General features: G+C 39.3%; 1 protein-coding gene across 1 annotated transcript in view; it reads right to left on the reverse strand.

Moving 5' to 3' along the window:
• ANGPT1 (angiopoietin 1) overlaps positions 1 to 17,693 on the reverse strand; it is a 264,971-nt gene that overhangs the window by 118,229 nt on the left and 129,049 nt on the right. Inside the window, exons 2-4 of the mRNA XM_090040502.1 lie at positions 16,753 to 16,908; positions 12,204 to 12,325; positions 944 to 1,176 (exon numbers count right to left, since the gene is read on the reverse strand). Of these exons, the coding sequence (XP_089896628.1) occupies positions 944 to 1,176; positions 12,204 to 12,325; positions 16,753 to 16,908 (511 nt within the window). The remainder of the gene's footprint in view (positions 1 to 943; positions 1,177 to 12,203; positions 12,326 to 16,752; positions 16,909 to 17,693) is intronic.

Consider the following 17,693-nt stretch of genomic DNA (forward strand, 5'->3'; position numbering starts at 1 on the left):
ACAAAATGAGACAAATATTATGGTTTATATATATATAGACCAGAGCTATACATATATAGGTGGAAAGTAGTCTCCAGTTGCTTTTCAATAATGCTTTACTAGTCTTTGTGTCTGCATTAGTTATTAATACATATACATTGTGTGCGTCTGTATCTGTATTATATTCATATACTAAATATACTGATTAGTATATTTTAAATAAATTGTATCACTAGTTATCATCACTGATTAACATTACTATTAATATTAATTTAATATTTGACTTTTCTTATATAGTCTCTTCATTTACACTGACATTTTTTGGAGGCTGTATTCTATATGCCTTGTTCATTCAGTACCTAATATATTGTCAGTATAATCAGAAACAAACAATGCAAACAGATAAACTAAAGATCAGAAGGCTAGTCACAAGGATACAGTAGATCATTAGTGAGTAAAAATGAGACTTGCTGCATTGAGGTCAATGAAGGAGTCCCAATTTACATCATCTAAGGGTGTATCATAAGAATTCTATGTTACGTTACTAAGGAAGGTTAAACATCAGGTTCAGTTTCAGCCATGTCTTAAGATTTGTCTGTGTTCAAAAGCTCTCATCAGCTGCTTGGCTTTAATTAGTTTAGAGACGTAGTTTGTCATGGCAGTCTGAAGTTAGGCAGAAGACGATTCAGGGGGGCACCTTAGACCAACTCACTCAGAAAGGCATAAGATGTCATAGGCAACAGCCTATTTTATAGCATTTGACAAAGTAGGCTGTCGCCTACAAAAGTTTATTCCTCTCTGAATGAGCTTATCTCTAAGATGCCCTGCTTTCTGCTCCATTAGTTTATGTCATATTTTATTTTATTTTGAACCTACACATTTCAATTCCTTTCAAAACACTCTCTTTTCCTCCCCCCCCAGAAATCTTTTTCCAGTTTTAATTTTTAAAATGTTACTGTCTCACCTCCTTCTTTGGAACAGAGATTGACCAGATTATGAACTGTGTCCATCAATTCCAGCTGTTGTTTCTGCAGGATACTGTTGTTATTTGTTGCCTTGTTTAGTTGCTTCTCTAGTTCCTGGATTATGTAGCTTTGTCGTAAAACCAAGCGTTGCAGATTCTCTTTTTCCTCCTTCAAAGTATCCAACTCGTCCTTATGTCTTTCTTCCATTTCTAATATCTTATGCTCAAGTAAACTAAAAAAATATAATAATTGCTATCATTAGGTCATTTTAATACATTTATGAATATAGAAGATGCTGCCTACATCATGTTATTTCATTTTTTGACTATTGTTAGATTTCAGCATAAAAACACAACCTGCCCCCCCTTCAGATCTACCTATTGAATGAAAACTAGTGGACTGTAATGTTTTATCCAGTACCCAAACATAACTGATATGTTATTGTGGCTTTCCAAATTACTCATGCAAAAATACATGCTATTGTATTTCAAATTTGCATGCCCAGCTGAAGAAAATGCATGCACAAACTAACTGTCAGTTATTTAGCTAGGTAATAAATGGTTCATGCAGTTTTTTGTGCTTTGTGCAAAGACATAAACAACCAAATCAGCGGTGGGGGCCTGATCTAAGTCAGTCAGGGTGGGGGGAGGGGGAGGCAGAATCAGAGGAGCTAGAGGGTTCCCATGGTGGGTCGGTAAGGTAAGAGGGCGAAGGGGGACTGGAACAATCAGAGAGCCTCTCTACCCCTGCTATGCCCCACCAGACCTCACCAAATTCCCAGTCTCCCTGATCCTGCCAAATTGCCCCTGGTGCCAGATTCACAGGTGTTTCCCAGTGCCAGGAGCCTGATCTAAGTAGGTTCAGTGGGGAGAGTGGTGGGCTAGATCACAGGCTCTAGCAGTTCTGCGGGAGAAGGGGAGACAGGATTGGGGGCAAGTAGGGTCTAGGGATCAGAGACCCTATTTCCCCTCACCTAAAGGTGTCTTTATCCCCCCCAGCCCCTCTCACCACCTCAGATGGACAACACCTGCTGCAGACCAACCCCCTCTACCACCAGCTCTTGGCACCAGCAAACATCTGCAAAACTGGCATCAGTGGTGGTTTGCAGGATCAGTGGGAGGGTTTGATGGGCTTGAGATGTTTAGCTGGTCCACAGGGGGTTGTCCATCTGGGGGTCAGGTGTCTAAAAATAGCCCAGTGGTTTGGGGGTAGGAAAAGGGCAGCCCCAGGCTGGGGTGTGGCTAGGCTTTCCAACCCTGGGACTGTGCTTTAAACACTGTGCTTGGGACTGTGCACCTGGGACTGTGCTTTGGTACAAGTGTTTGGTTAGTTTGCTTGATCTAACTTTGTGCTCTTCTCAGGTGAACTCAGTAAGATCAGGCCAGTCATTTTTGCCTGATTTAACCCTTGGTGAACATCTGCACAGTTTGGCATTTTGGTACTTACGTCAACCTAACTAAGGATCTAAGAGTAAGGTCCACATGTGGGTGAACTAAGTTAGATTAGGCACCCATTTTTTACCTAATCTAACCTCCCAAACTTATAAAGTAAGCACTCATGGTATATGTACTTCTCTTCACATTTTTTCTCACTTGTTACTCCTATATTCTTTTGTAAATCCTTCATAGGTGACTTTAGATGCTGTATATTTATAAAGGCACAAGAACATATAGCTTCTTGCATGAAGGAAACTTGACCACTCAGACTATCTAATCATTTTATACTAAATAGTTAAATCTAAGATTACATCTAAAGAAATACAATGAACATTTCACAAACTTTTATAATGAAGAAAATTAGGCTGAAAGTATATTGAAAACACAGCATAACTGAAGTTTGTGAAGGCATGCTGACAAGGTAGAGAGATCCTATTTAACTCTGGGACAGTTATTCCAATGCATATAATGGAGGATAAATTTGATTTCATAAAAGCAATAATCAATTTATTATTTCAGACAAATGTTTGTATAATTGTACTATGTGTCCCTTGATGTCATAATCATGCTTCTCAACTTTCAGGATCCCTGGGTGATATTAAGTGGCATGGAAGGATGGGAAAAGAAAGATTCTCCAAGTGAGTGATGCCTGCTTCTATAGATGGGATCTTTTTTCCAGAAGACAAATCAGAAGTTTTTTTTTTTTAGGTGAGATACTCTCAGAATACTTCATAAAAAACTGTCCTTGTATAAAATAAAAATATATGAAGAAGTAATAGTAAGTGGCTGCACCTCTGGATCCTAGCCATTTGCTATGTCTCCCTAGACAGAAAAATCTTGACCCCAACTATATAAACATCACTGACCCTATTTCAACAAATTCTATAGCTAGTTGTATAAAAAATGTATGCAAATGCTTTCCTCTTCAACTACAACTCTCCTTTTCTGGAGTATACAGTTTATAAAGGTCAAAGAAATACTAGAAGACATCTAAAAGAGAAGAGTTGTAGACACAGAGGGACATCTCCATTGTACAAGAGGTTATTCAGTGCCAACACTCTCAATACTGTTGCGGGAATTTAACCAAAAGGAAAAAAAGTTTCATTAATATTAGATAAAGAAATTAACTAACCTCATCTGCTGACCTTTGGATCAGTGATTCAATTGGTTATGCCAAAAGAGATGTTTTTCATACCCATAAGCTAACCAATGGTTTCAAACTTGCCAACAGGCCACTTCCTATTCAAGTCAGTTTTATTTTCTCTCTCTCCTCATCTTTGTTTTTATTTCTGAATAATAGATCAGTGGCAAAGTGCCTGCATAATTTCAGGTCATTTAACTTAACTGAAAAATGTAATAATATCCATATGTAGCTGTTTCTATTAAAAATCATGGAGAATTAATATAAACTGTTACAAACAATAACAACATACGGATGAAATTCAGTCCATAGGTTTATTGTTTATGGTAAAATAATATAAAGCTTTAAAAATCTAGGTAAAACCAAACGGAAATCTCTCTTTCTGAAACAATATTAATTTTGGACTTAAAAGGGCATTTAAGAAAATATACCATTCAAGATAATCCCATCTATCCCAATGAAAGCAGAAGGCAGGCTGTTCAGTAGGTGGAGGAGATATGGAAGGCAGAGAGCACTTCCTTTGGATCATTCTTACTCCCAATTTCTGAGGAAATAATGCCTAGTACTAAAGGGGTATTTAATTTGGTAGACAAAGGCACTGTGGACTGAAGATGAAGCTAGAGCAATTTAAACTGGAAACAAACCCCTGATTTTCTTAACCGCTAGCACAGAGACCTATTTTAACAATTTACCAGAGCATGCAGTTGGTTTTCTATCACTTCTAGCCTTTAAATAAAAAATAGATGTATTTGTAAAAGAAATATATGCTGTAGCTCAGCTCCAACCTATTTGGAAATTACTTGGTAACAATCTACTACTTGAATGAGACCAGGTTAAATTTTGTTAAAAATACCTTCTAGTTAAAGCTGGTTGAAATAATTCTGACAGAATATTTTCTCATGCTCTTTCAAGGAAACTGAAATGTTAGAGAGTAGTATATTGTTTATGGCAATATTTTACATAGCGTATGACTAAAAGAGTTCATTTAAATTGTCTTAGTTCAACTTGTGCACTAATTTATCATTCATAATGAAGATACTGTTTTAGAAAAGAGCAATGTGCACTCCTTTCTGACACAGGCTGCACACGTTGCAGTGCATAGCAGCTGTGTGGTGGCCATACGCCTACATGGCAGACGATGTTCCATGTTAAAGTACAAGGTACACCGGCCATTGGAGAAACAATAGCCATTCACAAGGTAGTGGTAGAGCAGAAATCCAACCTAGCTGAGTGTTAGAAAAGACAACAAGGTCCCTAAATCTTTAAGTTAGTAATGCAGTGTATGTGGCTCTTATTCTTCAGCAGTTTTCATCTCTATATGTTTTCATCATTTTGTGGAAAATAGGGAAGAGCTGACAACCACAATATAGGTAGCTACTTTGTTTCCTACCATAAAACTACAGTAAATGGGTATGATGCCATGGTGATGACTATTAACTGTGGCAGTGTTACTACAAGTATGACAGTCAAACAAGGAAAAAGAAGCTGTTAGGCCTTTTTTCTTTGGTGTCTATGCAGACATATTCAGATGTTTTACTTCTTTAGCAATAAGGTCTTTATATCTGTGTGCAGAGTGTCTGACTCATGGTACAAAGATGGGGAGACACAATGCTTGTTAGACTAAAAATACTGCTCTAATGCATTGAACAACTGATACATATTTTCTTGATGTATATGTAATGACCTCGCATAAATGCATTTCTGCAGTGGTCTTTTCCTAGATACAAAGACCTCATGGTTATACAGGATAAGAAGATATTTTTGGGATGGGTGAATTCCCTGTGAGAAATTCAAAAACTGTGTATGCCCACTCAGCCTTATTAAGAATCAGTGAGAAACCTTCTCTCAAACCTCAGAATGAGCAAAAGTCAAACTTTGACTTAGACTTTGAAGTAACTAGTTTCAAAGGGCAGAAGTACTTAAATACTTAAATAGCCTGAGAAAGGTTGCTCTCATGGCCTTTGACCCCCAAAAAGCCAGAATTTCATACATCGTGTTTATAGCTAATTTAAATCAAGGAAGTTCTAGAAATCTCACAAAAAAAAAAAAAAAAAGAAATCCTGTTTGAGAGTTTCCCAGCTTGGTGTTGAGACCAAAGAACTCTAGATAAATTCAGATCATTTTAAAGGATTATTGTAACTACTCAGATCTTTGAAGATTCATTCACCATTAAGAGGGTAACATCACCAACACTTTTTAGCTTACCATATTATTCATCAATGCATTTTAAACACATTTAAAATGCATTACTTAAAATGAAACCTATAACATTAATTATTGCTACTTTGATTTTATATGGATTATTATTTAATAAGCAAAAAACCTTGGACTTTGTGATATGCAAGACAAAAAAGGAGATGTGGTCTCTCAACAAACCATGTGATCTCTAATTATCCACTATAATTATTTAATGTGACATTGTTATGTTTTCAAGAGCTATAGTTATGATGTAAAGGGCCCCCCTTCTTTCTTGTGAGTACACATGGTTTTCCAGATATTAAAAAACCTGTCTATTGAGACTAATAAACTAGTTGAGTAGGATGGGGGGAGGGGTGACAGGACAGATGGGCTACAGTATTTAAAATAAAAGTAAATTGCTGTTAAGCATAAACGGACCAGTTTGAATACTATCATTATGCAGACTTCATCTTGAAGCTGAAACAGACCTTTGGGAGATCAAAATAATAAAGAAACAAATGTTATTTTTTTGTTGGCTAAATATTGTGTGTGTCCATTTTGGGAGCAATAAAAGCAACATTGATTTGCCTCAAGCTTTAAACTTATTTAAATATGTTGTCCATTGTACTGATCTTTGTGAGGCCAGAAATCCATTTTCTACCATACAAATGATGTGTTACATTTGTCAGCATGGAAGCCAGTAGGGTATCTCAGCATGACTGCACTACACCTAAAGTTTTCATAAAAAGCCCTTCCGATAATTCCAGAGAGGTTAGAAGGCCAATACAGAAGCCAAACTACAGATTTTGAGTTAAGTCTACTGTCATTTTAGAAAGTGATGAAGTAGAACATGTAGACAGCACTCTTGAAGCTCTCCAGGGAGGAAGGAAAGCTTGATTTAGACAACCTATGTTGCAAGGTATATGGTTTATTCACTAATCCAATCCAGACCCGACAGTTTAAAAACACTATTACTTACTTTTTGAAAGGCATTAGGTTAGATATGTTTGAGAACAGGATACAGACCAGATCTTAGAGATGGGATTTTCTTGCATTAAAAGTAATCTTTAAAAATGTCTGGACTTTTAAAGCACAGATAAGATGATTTACTTTGCCTTTGACTTATTCAACAGGTAAAGAGTAGTATAATATTTTAGTAAGAAGATTTTGGCCAAATATAAAGACTATCAGAAAAGGGATTTAAATCCTTTTATTTTAGTATGGTTCAAGTACTGCTGTACCTCTGATATCCAGAAACCATTTCATATCTTTTACTGGACCAAAGGTATAGCTGGAAGACCTGTTGAATAACAGCTCCTTATTTCCAGGTGCACTCCCACTTACACAGTTGGTCCAATAAAAGATGTCACAAAAAGCCATGCCTCGCCTATATTTTAAGCCATACACAACCCATACACAACAACAGCTGTGACGGGTTCGTAAGAAAACTGCCCTATGGCAAATTTAGTATGGTACGGTATTTAAGGTGAACTCAGAGCAGTGGTACCCTCATTTACACCCAGTTGTTTCAAGTCAGGTGTGTCCTAAGACAGAAGCAGTATAGCTATGCCTGCACATCACTATGGCAGGGTAATTAGCATAGGTCAGGCTAATGGGCCTGCTGCTCAGCAGCGGTAATTAGCCTTCTCAAAGTTGTCACACACATACAGCTATACTGCTTCTGTTTTAGGGGGTCCTTCCTGGAAAACCATGGCATTTTTGAGGTTAGTGCTTTGAGGCACAATACATTTACTGTATAGATATGGCATGTGAGACTGGTTTCTGTATAATCATGCACTACAAGAGTGAAACCTCCTCTTCCCATGAGGTACTAGATGTTCCCACTCAACTAGATGGGACACTTGTTTGATCTGGTGTGATAAAGTCTGTGCTTTCATATGTCTTAAACTCTAGTCAAATGCTGAGGCATGAGTCTCCATTTCACTTTACACCAGTGTAAGTACACTGAAGTCAGTGAAATTGCAGTCAGAAAAGTTTAATGTAATTAAGTGAAAAATATTCCCTATCTTTTCAGTGAAATAAAATCATGCACCTAAAACTCCAACCAGAGTTGCTATTTTCTCACTTCTTGCCCACAAAAGTAGAGGTTCAAGAAAAGTATCTTTGAGAAAAGATAATAATCTTCCTTGTATATGCCATGACACTCTGGTACTGAATGTGCCAGTAGTCTGTCTGTCTTTTTAAACAACTTCATTTGTCTTACTTATTTCTGTGAAATATCCAGAGTGGCAGGCCTGCTATATGTATACACATTTGTTTGATTCACCTATGAAAACAGTTTCTTATCACACTTACATGCTGAATGAAATGGCAACCAATTAATTAACCAAGGGCACCAGTGACCTCCTCAAAAGCTGTGAAGTGAAAGATTTTCAAGGAAGGACATTTAAAAAAATAAATTAAAGCATAATTTTAATTTGCCTGGTAGAAGAAAAAAAAGTCACTAGAGGAGTCTATAATTTAGATGTAGCCTTCTCAGGAAACTATAATACTAGGTTACCTTATTGCACTAGAGCATTCAAATTATACCACAAAATTCTGAGACAAATCTATCCCAATTTATACCCCATGGAATACCTAACATGTATATCCCATGGAACACTGATAAAACCTGGGAAAGAATTAGGCCACTTTTCTTTAGAGATGCAGGGTTTAAAGCTAGAGCAGATATTTCTCTAATGATAAAGAATATGCTTTTGTACCCCCATTGAGATGCAACATTGATTTGCTGTAAGATGGGGTAATGAACCAGCTGTACACTACATGAATTATTAATAATTGTCATGGTTACTCTTTAGATTTCTTTCATATGGAAATTTCACTTTTAAAAAGTAAGAATAATTTTATCCATGGGACAAGGATGAAGACTCCCATCCATACTCCACCACCAGTTTTAATTAGCGGTAGCACTACAGGCTCTGATTGTTGTGGATTGCTTGTGGTAGCTGCTGCATGCTTACAGTAAGAAGCAGTCCCTGTTCAAAAAAGATTTTAATCTAAATAGGCAAGATATATAAAAGGAGACATTACATATTATTTGCCTGATAAGAAAATGAAGCACACAAAGAACTTCAAAACTAGAAACACATAGAAACAACTACAAAATGTAAGCATATGAGTAACCCAGAGTGAGATTATTTATCATACAATGTTTGTAAATTCAGGGTCCTAATTTCTTCCTTGACGCTAATAAGATTAGTCATATAATTAAACTGAAACATGAGTAGTAGTGAGTGGAGACAAAAAGCTCTAAATGAACTGTCCAGTGTTACAAAGATGGCAGAGCTGAAAAATCACCCTGACCTCCTGAGTCCTACTCTAATGCCTTGACTACACACTATCCCCTTTTTTTCAGCAAAATAATGTAGGATGCCTCACTCTAGTTGATTACTGTAGGCATTAGGCCCCACTCCTCCTTTTTTTTAGTTTATATTATATGTTTCTAAAAAGAGACAATACAGTATATATATTGATTTTCAATACATTCCTTATTTCCAGATGCAGACTCAGACCATTTTGTCACGCCATAGACTATTTCATCATGCATGTCAGTGTAGCCACCCAAAGGTCAAAGGAAGTCAAGTTTATTTACTACCGCGCATGCCTTATACCTCGACACATTGTTAAGATACATAAATAAATATAAAATATTAAATACACAAGACATCGCTTAAACAATTCTATCCCTTGCACATTATAACACAATTCTTGAGCCTAATCAGAAATGGGCAGATCAAAAAGGCAACTCTTTGTCCTGTCAGTTAAAAGAGGACTAAAAACCTACATACATACACAGACATATAAAATATATATCATATATATAAATTGATATATGTAATTTGTGAGCTCATTGAATTAAATCTCAATTCAGTCAAATTGCTTCTGATCCACCTTTGACAACCTTTGATTACCAACACCAATTAGATTATATACTTTACCAAAATGTACAATAGACAGTGAATCATCTGATCACCTTTGTAAATGCATCAACATTAAGCAATGTATTTCTTTATAATATTCTCTACAAAGGGCATTTATTTTCTCCACCACCTCTTTCTTTCTGTCTTCTGTTGGCTTGTTGCCACATAATCCCTCTAATTTAATAGACTGTTAAATTTAAAGACCAAAAAGGAGACCATTTTGTTCATCTAGACCAGAAGTGTTCAGCCCCCAGCCTGCAGGCCAGTTCTGGCCCCTGGCGCCATATCATCTGGCTCATAGGTTGGGGGTTGAACCCCCCCAATTCTAGATGATCAAAATGTCTCTTTGAAATTTAAGAATCTGTTAAATTAGATGGATACCCTGACACTATGAATAGCACAGGGCAGGGCAGGAGGCAGTGTGGGGTCCCTGGAGCCAGATCCCAGCTGGATGATAGTGGCGTGGGACCCCTGGAGCTGCATCCCGGTCCAGACAGATGTGGATTAGCCTTGTGCCATTCATCTGCCCATGGAGCCAAAACAATGAGCACCACTGACCAAGACTGATGACTTACATCAGGACTATCCAGCTTCAGAATGACTAGGAGCTGCAGGCTCTCCAACCATACATTGTACAAGTCACATGCTCACCATGCTATGTGTCCCCTCTCCAACCACTGCACTGAACCAACACCCCTTTGCCATGTCACAGGGGTCCCCACCACCACACCATGCCAGGCTATACAGGATCCTCAAGTCTCCCTCAGATCCTCTGCCATCAGCAACCTCAGTCCCAGAAGCCACAGGGGTAGGGACAGGCAGAGGAAGCAGGATGATGGAGGGGGGAGACTGTAGACTCCAGCAACACCAGCAGAAAACCAATGGAAGCTGGGAGGGCACCCAAATCTTGAGCCCAGAAGTGGTAGATTACCCCTTGTGGGATGCATGTGGTCCACAGACCACCAGTTGGACAGCCTGGATATACATAATATGGGCCACAGGGCATTTCCAAATTACTTTATGCCTAGTTGTTGCAGTTAAACTATAGAATCTTGATTTGAAAACCAGCCAAACTTGATAGTGGGAGGGAATCCACTACATCTCTTAAGTTTATCCACTGGTTTATTACTTTTGCTGTTAGAAAAAAAAGAAGAACCTTATTTGTAGTTTTCATTTACATGGTTTCAGCTTCTAGCCGCTCGATCTTGTCATACAGTTATTTGTCAGATTAAAAATCCTACTGTTATCAAACTTCTGATCCCCGTATAGTTACTTACAGACTCTGATTCACTAATCACTTAGCCTTCTCTTTGTTAAACTCAATAGACTGTGCTTGTGTTTTTCATTTTTTGCAAACCTCAGTCATTCTTAGTTCTTCTCTCAACACACTTCAGTTTAACAACATCCTTACTGAAGTGTGGACATCAGAACTGAACACAGTATTCCAGGAGTGGTCCCACTACCACTGATACAGAGATAAAATAGCCTCTCTACTTATAATTAGTTTAATGGATAGAGGTTACTCTTTTGGTCATGTGCTGCTCTGGAATCTCATATTCAGCTGAAAATTCACTGTGAACCTCAACCCATTTCAGTCATGGATTCCAAGGAGAGACTCCCCCACCCTACCCACCATTTCTTTAAGTACAGCCCTTTTTTTTTTTTCTGAATGAATGATCTTACACTTGGCCATACTGACATGGTTGCTAATTATACCAGAATTCTCTGAATCTGTGACCTGTCCCCCTCTTCATTTACACATTGTCTTTAATGATAAAGATTTTAAAGGGGTTTTTTTTCTTGCCAGAGAATTGATAAAAAGAGTAAAAACTTTGGATCAAGAACTGGTACCTATGAATCCCATGAGGGGTATATTAGTTCAGTAACAATTCTCTGCTACCACCACCTTCTGAAACCTATCAGTTCAGCCTGTCTATTTTCTAATTTATTTAATGTATGTGCTCTGGTCTAATATCTGGATCAAATTATCATGCAGTCTAATATCAGAGTCTTTACAGGAGTTTATTACGTGACTATTACTACATTTTTGAACCAAGATTGTAATCTCATCCAAAAATATACCAGTTAATTAGAGAAAATTTATGTTTCCTAAAGCTTTGCCAGTTGGCATTAAATAGTAATTATACTACTTACCTTTCTTTCTTTAATAATCAGATCATATATCATTCTTTTCACACCTTGCCCAGGATTAGAATCAGGCTGGCAGGCTTATAATTATTTTGTAAATGTAGACACAAAATTAGTTTCATTCCAGTTTAAACATATATGTATTATCCAAAGATTATCACTGAGCCATAGCAGTGGCCAGCTTTACAGGGAAATTGTGCGTCAGTGATGTAAAGTACAGGTTTTGTTGATTCTTTATCTATTTAATTTCTAGCATCTGTCAATCTAGATTTTACCAAGACTTCCCACATACCTATATTTGCTTCCTTAAGCCTCAGAAGCTCTGTTTTCCTGGTCGTCTAAAGTAACATTAAAAGAAAGTTCTTTTATACTGAGGAAAAAAGACACATTTATGGGGCCAACAATCTACTCTCACCTGTTTTTCTCATGAATTTTCAGGATTTCATGTGTCTGTTGCAACAGTTGTTTTTCCAGCTTGTAAGTAGATAACGAATTTTCCAGCAGCTGAATTTCAAGTCTGGATGTTTGATTTAGTACCTTAAGGATAAATAAAAGCATTAAAACTTGCAATAGTTTAGTATTACCATGTTGTAGACATGAACAGGGACAGGTTAATTCTACTTCCTGACAGGCTTGTATGATAATTCATTGAAAGGTTCCAGTTTAGGTTTTAATATATTTTTAAACATCAGTGAAGCTATGCTTGGCCATTAAGGATCTAGACCCACATTTGCTGCAGAGTATACTATTTTAATGAGGAAAAGGTATCTGACAAGTATGTTTCATTGTGAGCAAGGTGACAAGCATCAAACCATGCTAATACAAAGAATGCTTGCATCAGAGAGTGCTAAAGTAATTAGCATGTGAAGAGATGGCAAACTGTTGCATCCACTATTTTGTAAATAGAACTTGTATGACAGTATTCTCTTGAGATGCTTCTTTTGCAACAGTGGCAGGCATTTAGTGTGTTTGCTTACATTATTGCCACTTGCACTAAAACACAGTTTATGAAAGATACAAGTCACATGCCAATTGTTTCATGTAGTTTTTCTTTACTCCAAAGGGGCTGTGTGCAGCATCAGGATTCCACCCATGGAGAGCAACTTACCCAATAAGACTATAATGAACTGACAAGAACATTTTTAAAGGGTAGATAATGGACTCTAATAACCACTTTTGTCTCTCACGCACTGAGGGAATTTTCAGCAAAAATGACAATATGGTGACTGAGTTTCCTGCATTAAAATTTCAGTTTTCATCACTTGAGGATATGAAGCATTTTTTTTTTAATGGAAAAGTTTATTTGCTGTAGGGAAATAAACTCATCACTGAAATCAGTCACTTTGAGAATGGAATATACTGCCTATTTAATAATGCAAAACATTATCAGTATCATACTGATACCATGGCAATGCTTTCTCATGCATGGCTAATAGGAAATTAACTTATGTGAAAAAATGTTAAACCTAGCACTTACACTTGGCTTATTAATGCATTGTTTTAGTTTGAAACCTCTTTGCTTCTACTTGGCTCAGAAAGTAGTAAATAGCACCTTAGCTGCAGGCACATGGGTTGAACCAAGCTTCACCCATTACCAACCTACCATATTAAAATGTCAAAATCTAGGTACAGAAATTACACTTATTGTGCAATAAGCATGGAGAAAGGGCTCTACAACCCTATGATTGTAACCAAACAGAAGTTCGTAGCACACATGCTTTAAACATGGTGGATTCTACTCTGAGTTAACCTTGGATGGATATGGTATCAGAGTAAAGTGCTTTAGGTTAGAGTGCTTTGCTGAACATCTGCACCACAGCCCATCATGAGGCAAGGTAGGTCAAATTCTGCCAACCCCTTCTCAGGCTAGCATATGAGCCTTGGCCAGTAATCCTTGGCTCTTGGCTAGTCCTGTCCCTGCGCTGTCACAGAAAGGAAACAGAAAAAGCTCTGTTTCTTTCCTGTGCAGCCAGATGGGGAGGTGGGAAAATGGACCCTCCCTGCCATGCAGGCCACCTCTCCCCAGCTTGCTGGCTTAGGTATTGTAGGGGAGGGGGCTGGGCTTGGTCTGTGCGGCAGAGGCCTCCATTTCTCCAGTTGGAGCCAGGTGCTGCAGCTCAGGGCTGCACCACTTTTCACCATGCTGGGAATTGGAGGAAGTGCCGGGGAGGGGAGGGAGAATGGAGCCCCCCTGCTATGCAAACCCAGCCTGGTCCCCCCCAAGACCTGAGCCAGCAAGTTGGAGGGAGTCCACATGGCAGGGGGCCCCTTTCCCTTCCTGTCACCCCCAGTTCCCAGCACCGCAAAAACATGGGCCAGGAAGCCCCATGTTGCAGCTCCTGGCTACAGTTTCATAGTTTCATAGTTTGTAGGGTCAGAAAGGACCTGAACAGATCATCAAGTCCAACCCCCCTGCTGTGGCAGGAAAGAGTGTTCATCTAGCCTCCTCCTAAAGACCCCCCAGGGTAGGAGCCAGCACCACTTCTCTTGGAAGTTGGTTCCAGATCCTAGCCGTCCTGACCCTAAAATAGTGCCCCCTGATATCTAGCCTAAATCTATCCTTCACCAGCTTTTGACCGTTATTTCTTGTCACTCCTGATAGCACTCGGGGGAACAGGGACTCCCCCAATGCCTGCTGGTCCCCCCTGACTAGTTTGTAAATGGCCACTAGATCCCCCCTCAGCCTTCTCTTGTGGAGGCTGAACAGTTGTCAGAGTGTTCAGGCAAAGGGATGGGGGATCACAGATTTTCATAGATTTTATAGACATTAGGGCTGGAAGGGACCTTGGAAGATCATCGAGTCCAGTCCCCTGCCCGAAGTGCAGGAAGTCAGCTGGGGTCATAGGATCCCAGCAAGATAAGCCTCCAATTTGCTCTTGAAGGTGTTCAGTGTAGGTGCTTGAACTGCCTCCAATGGCAGGCTATTCCAGATCTTGGGGGCTTGGACAATAAAGAAATTCTTCCTTATGTCCAGCCTGAAACGGTCTTGCAGTAGTCTGTAACCGTTCGACCTCATCATCCCTTGGAGCGCTCTGGTGAAAAAACTTTCCCCCAGATACTGATGGTCACCCCTGATAAACTTATAGGTGGCCATTAGATCACCCCTGAGCCTGCGCTTTTCCAGGTTAAGACCCTCATAGATCTCAGTCAGTCATCCTAAGATCTGTTTTCCTGACCTCTGATCATGCGCGTGGCTCTTCTCTGGACTTTCTCAAGCTTCTCCACATCCTTTTTGAATTGTGGGGCCCAAAACTGGACACAGTACTCCAGCTGCGGCCTCACCAAGGCCGAGTACAGGGGGAGAATGATGTCCCAGGATTTGCTTGAGAAGCATCTACGGATGTAAGCCAACATTTTGGTCATTTTACTAGCTGCAACAATGCACTGCAGGCTCATGTTCATCTTGTGGTCAATGATGACCCTCAAGTCTCTTTGTTCCTTAGTGCTAGCCAGTGTAGCACTGCCGAGCCTATAAGGATGCTGCAGGTTTTCCTCCCAAGCTGGAGAACCTTGCACTTTTCAGTGTTAAACACCTTCAGGTTCTCATCTACCCATTTGCTGAGGCTGTCAAGGTCAGCCTGGATCGCTCTCCTGTCTTCAGGTGTGGATGCATCGGCGAACTTGGCCAGTCCCCTTCTGATTTCAATGCCCACATCATTAATGAAGATGTTGAACAATATGAGTTCAAGGACAGAGCCTTGAAGGACCCCACTGGTCACAGGGCACCATGACGATTGACTTCCATCAATTATCACCCTCTAGGTCCAACCATGGAGCCAGTTCCTCAGCCAGAGGATCATGATGGATCCAAGGCCATAACTGGCCAGTGTTGCCAAGAGGTGATCATGGGATACCAGATCGAAGGCTTTTTTGAAGTCAAGATATATGACATCAATCTCTTCTCCCTTGTCCAGGTGTTAGGTCATCAAATCTGTTTTAGTTTAAAGCTCACTGCCTCCATTTTCTCAGCGTGGAGGCGCAGTATGCTGCTGATACACAATGCATGAGACTGCCAGAGCGCATCAATTTCTGTGCTCCAGCAGACTTGATTAATTGAGTCTGCTCTGACACGCTGGATTTACAGCTCATCAGAGCAGGCTCCCCACATGTGTTAGTGTCCTTACAGTTTATTTCACACTGTTTTACTACCACCATGTGTTCATCATGTCTACCTATATGCTGTGATGTGATTATATAATAGTATGGGAGGGGCACTGTAAATTTGCATTGGGATTTGAGTTCAGATGATATGATCTATCTCAGATAGTATATATCCTGCCTTAAGAAACCAAATACACATAGCACATCAATGTATTTATTTTAACAACAAGGGGAAGTCACTGAAGACAAAGATTTCAGCACAAATAGAAGACTGATAGAAATTAGTAGAAAAGGAATATTATATATTGCACTTTGATAAGCAAAATACCAGCACATATATCTGTTATGGGAAAGCCTCTGCAGTCACTACAAAACAATATTTAATTCAAGCCACATTATAACACTTTGTAGAATATTAAATGCACAAGTGTAGAGTACTTGACACATGAATGTTCTTTTTTCTGTCTTGCAGATTTAAAAAATCTGTAGGTGAAATACTTTTTAAAAGGTTGGAAAATACTAGAAACCTTTAACAAAAGATCAGAATAACTATTTTGTCTCAAAACTATTTATTTAGTTTGAAAATTATATTGTTCACAGTCAGTAGCTAGGCTGTTTATTTCAGGTCAAATACTGGGAACTTTCTTGGCTAGTTCACCCTGACAGATACATGCAAAGTTAGATATACCAACCTCATTAAATTTTAAAAAAATATGACAGTCATCATTACTGTTGCTACCAGCATACAGAAGGTATGAATATATCTTGGATCACAGTGTTGAAAGATGATGTAGTGAAAGAGAAGGTAGTGGGCAAGGCTCTCTGCTGTTAACAGTTTGCGAAATATGGCCCTGGGGATGTACCTGGGTTTCAACATCCGTGAGTTTTCTTGTTTGTTCTGCTGTCTGACTTAGAAGGCTGGTTCCTATTTCAAGCATAGTGGCTGTATGGTTCTGAACTGCATTTTGCTGTATTTGAGCCATCTCTGACTTCATGTTTTCCACAATGTAGTTCTCAAGCTGTGAAAGAACAAACAACAATAAGAGCTTTGCAAAGTAAAAGTACCACTTCGGGCTTTCTTGTAATGACAGACGAATGCTCAGCTAGGAATCCTGATGTAAGCTCTCTCAGTGAAAAACCATTCCTCACCATTATTTGAGGTCCTATGTGGGGTCAATGAAAGTTTTGTGTGAAAGCTTTCAGCACTGTAAAGTCCTTCTCTCCCTGGGCTGTAAATAGATGTTGCATTTCTCCCAGGAGAAAGCCTTTTGTCTTGGGATCCTAGATATTCACATCCACTGTCCCACTTCAAGTATTTATGAAATATGCCAGATAAAATGTACTATCAGTTTTTCCTGGGACACTGTTATGTGCATTATTTAACTCAACTGCCATTCACTTAGACTGTGTGCTCGTTCTTGCCACCTTTGCCAGAGGAGCACCAATGCAGCTTGAAGGGCTGCGCGCGTAAAAGGCTGTGCAGCCCCGAGTCATACGTTGGAACAAACAGAATCACCTCAAATGAGATGTTTGTTTAGAGGTTCAGGGCACATCCAGACAAGTGTACATATGCAGTATGTAGCACTGCAGACCCGTTTGCAGCACCGTACACTGCACGTGCCATATGTGAAGGCATTCCCTGTACTGCTAATTTGCAGCATTGGGCAAGTTGGTTGGGGGGAAGGGGGGAGGAGGTTGACACTGGGAGATCCCTGTGTCAAAAAATCTGTGCTTAAAAAAAGTGGGGTGGCACGTGTGGCAGCAGTGTGTGCCACTCAAAACTGAAGCCTAGCCAGCTGGACCC

This window comes from Crocodylus siamensis, chromosome 3 (assembly GCF_052110815.1).
Source record: "Crocodylus siamensis isolate JL-2025a chromosome 3, ASM5211081v1, whole genome shotgun sequence".
Classification (NCBI taxonomy): Eukaryota; Metazoa; Chordata; order Crocodylia; family Crocodylidae; genus Crocodylus; species Crocodylus siamensis.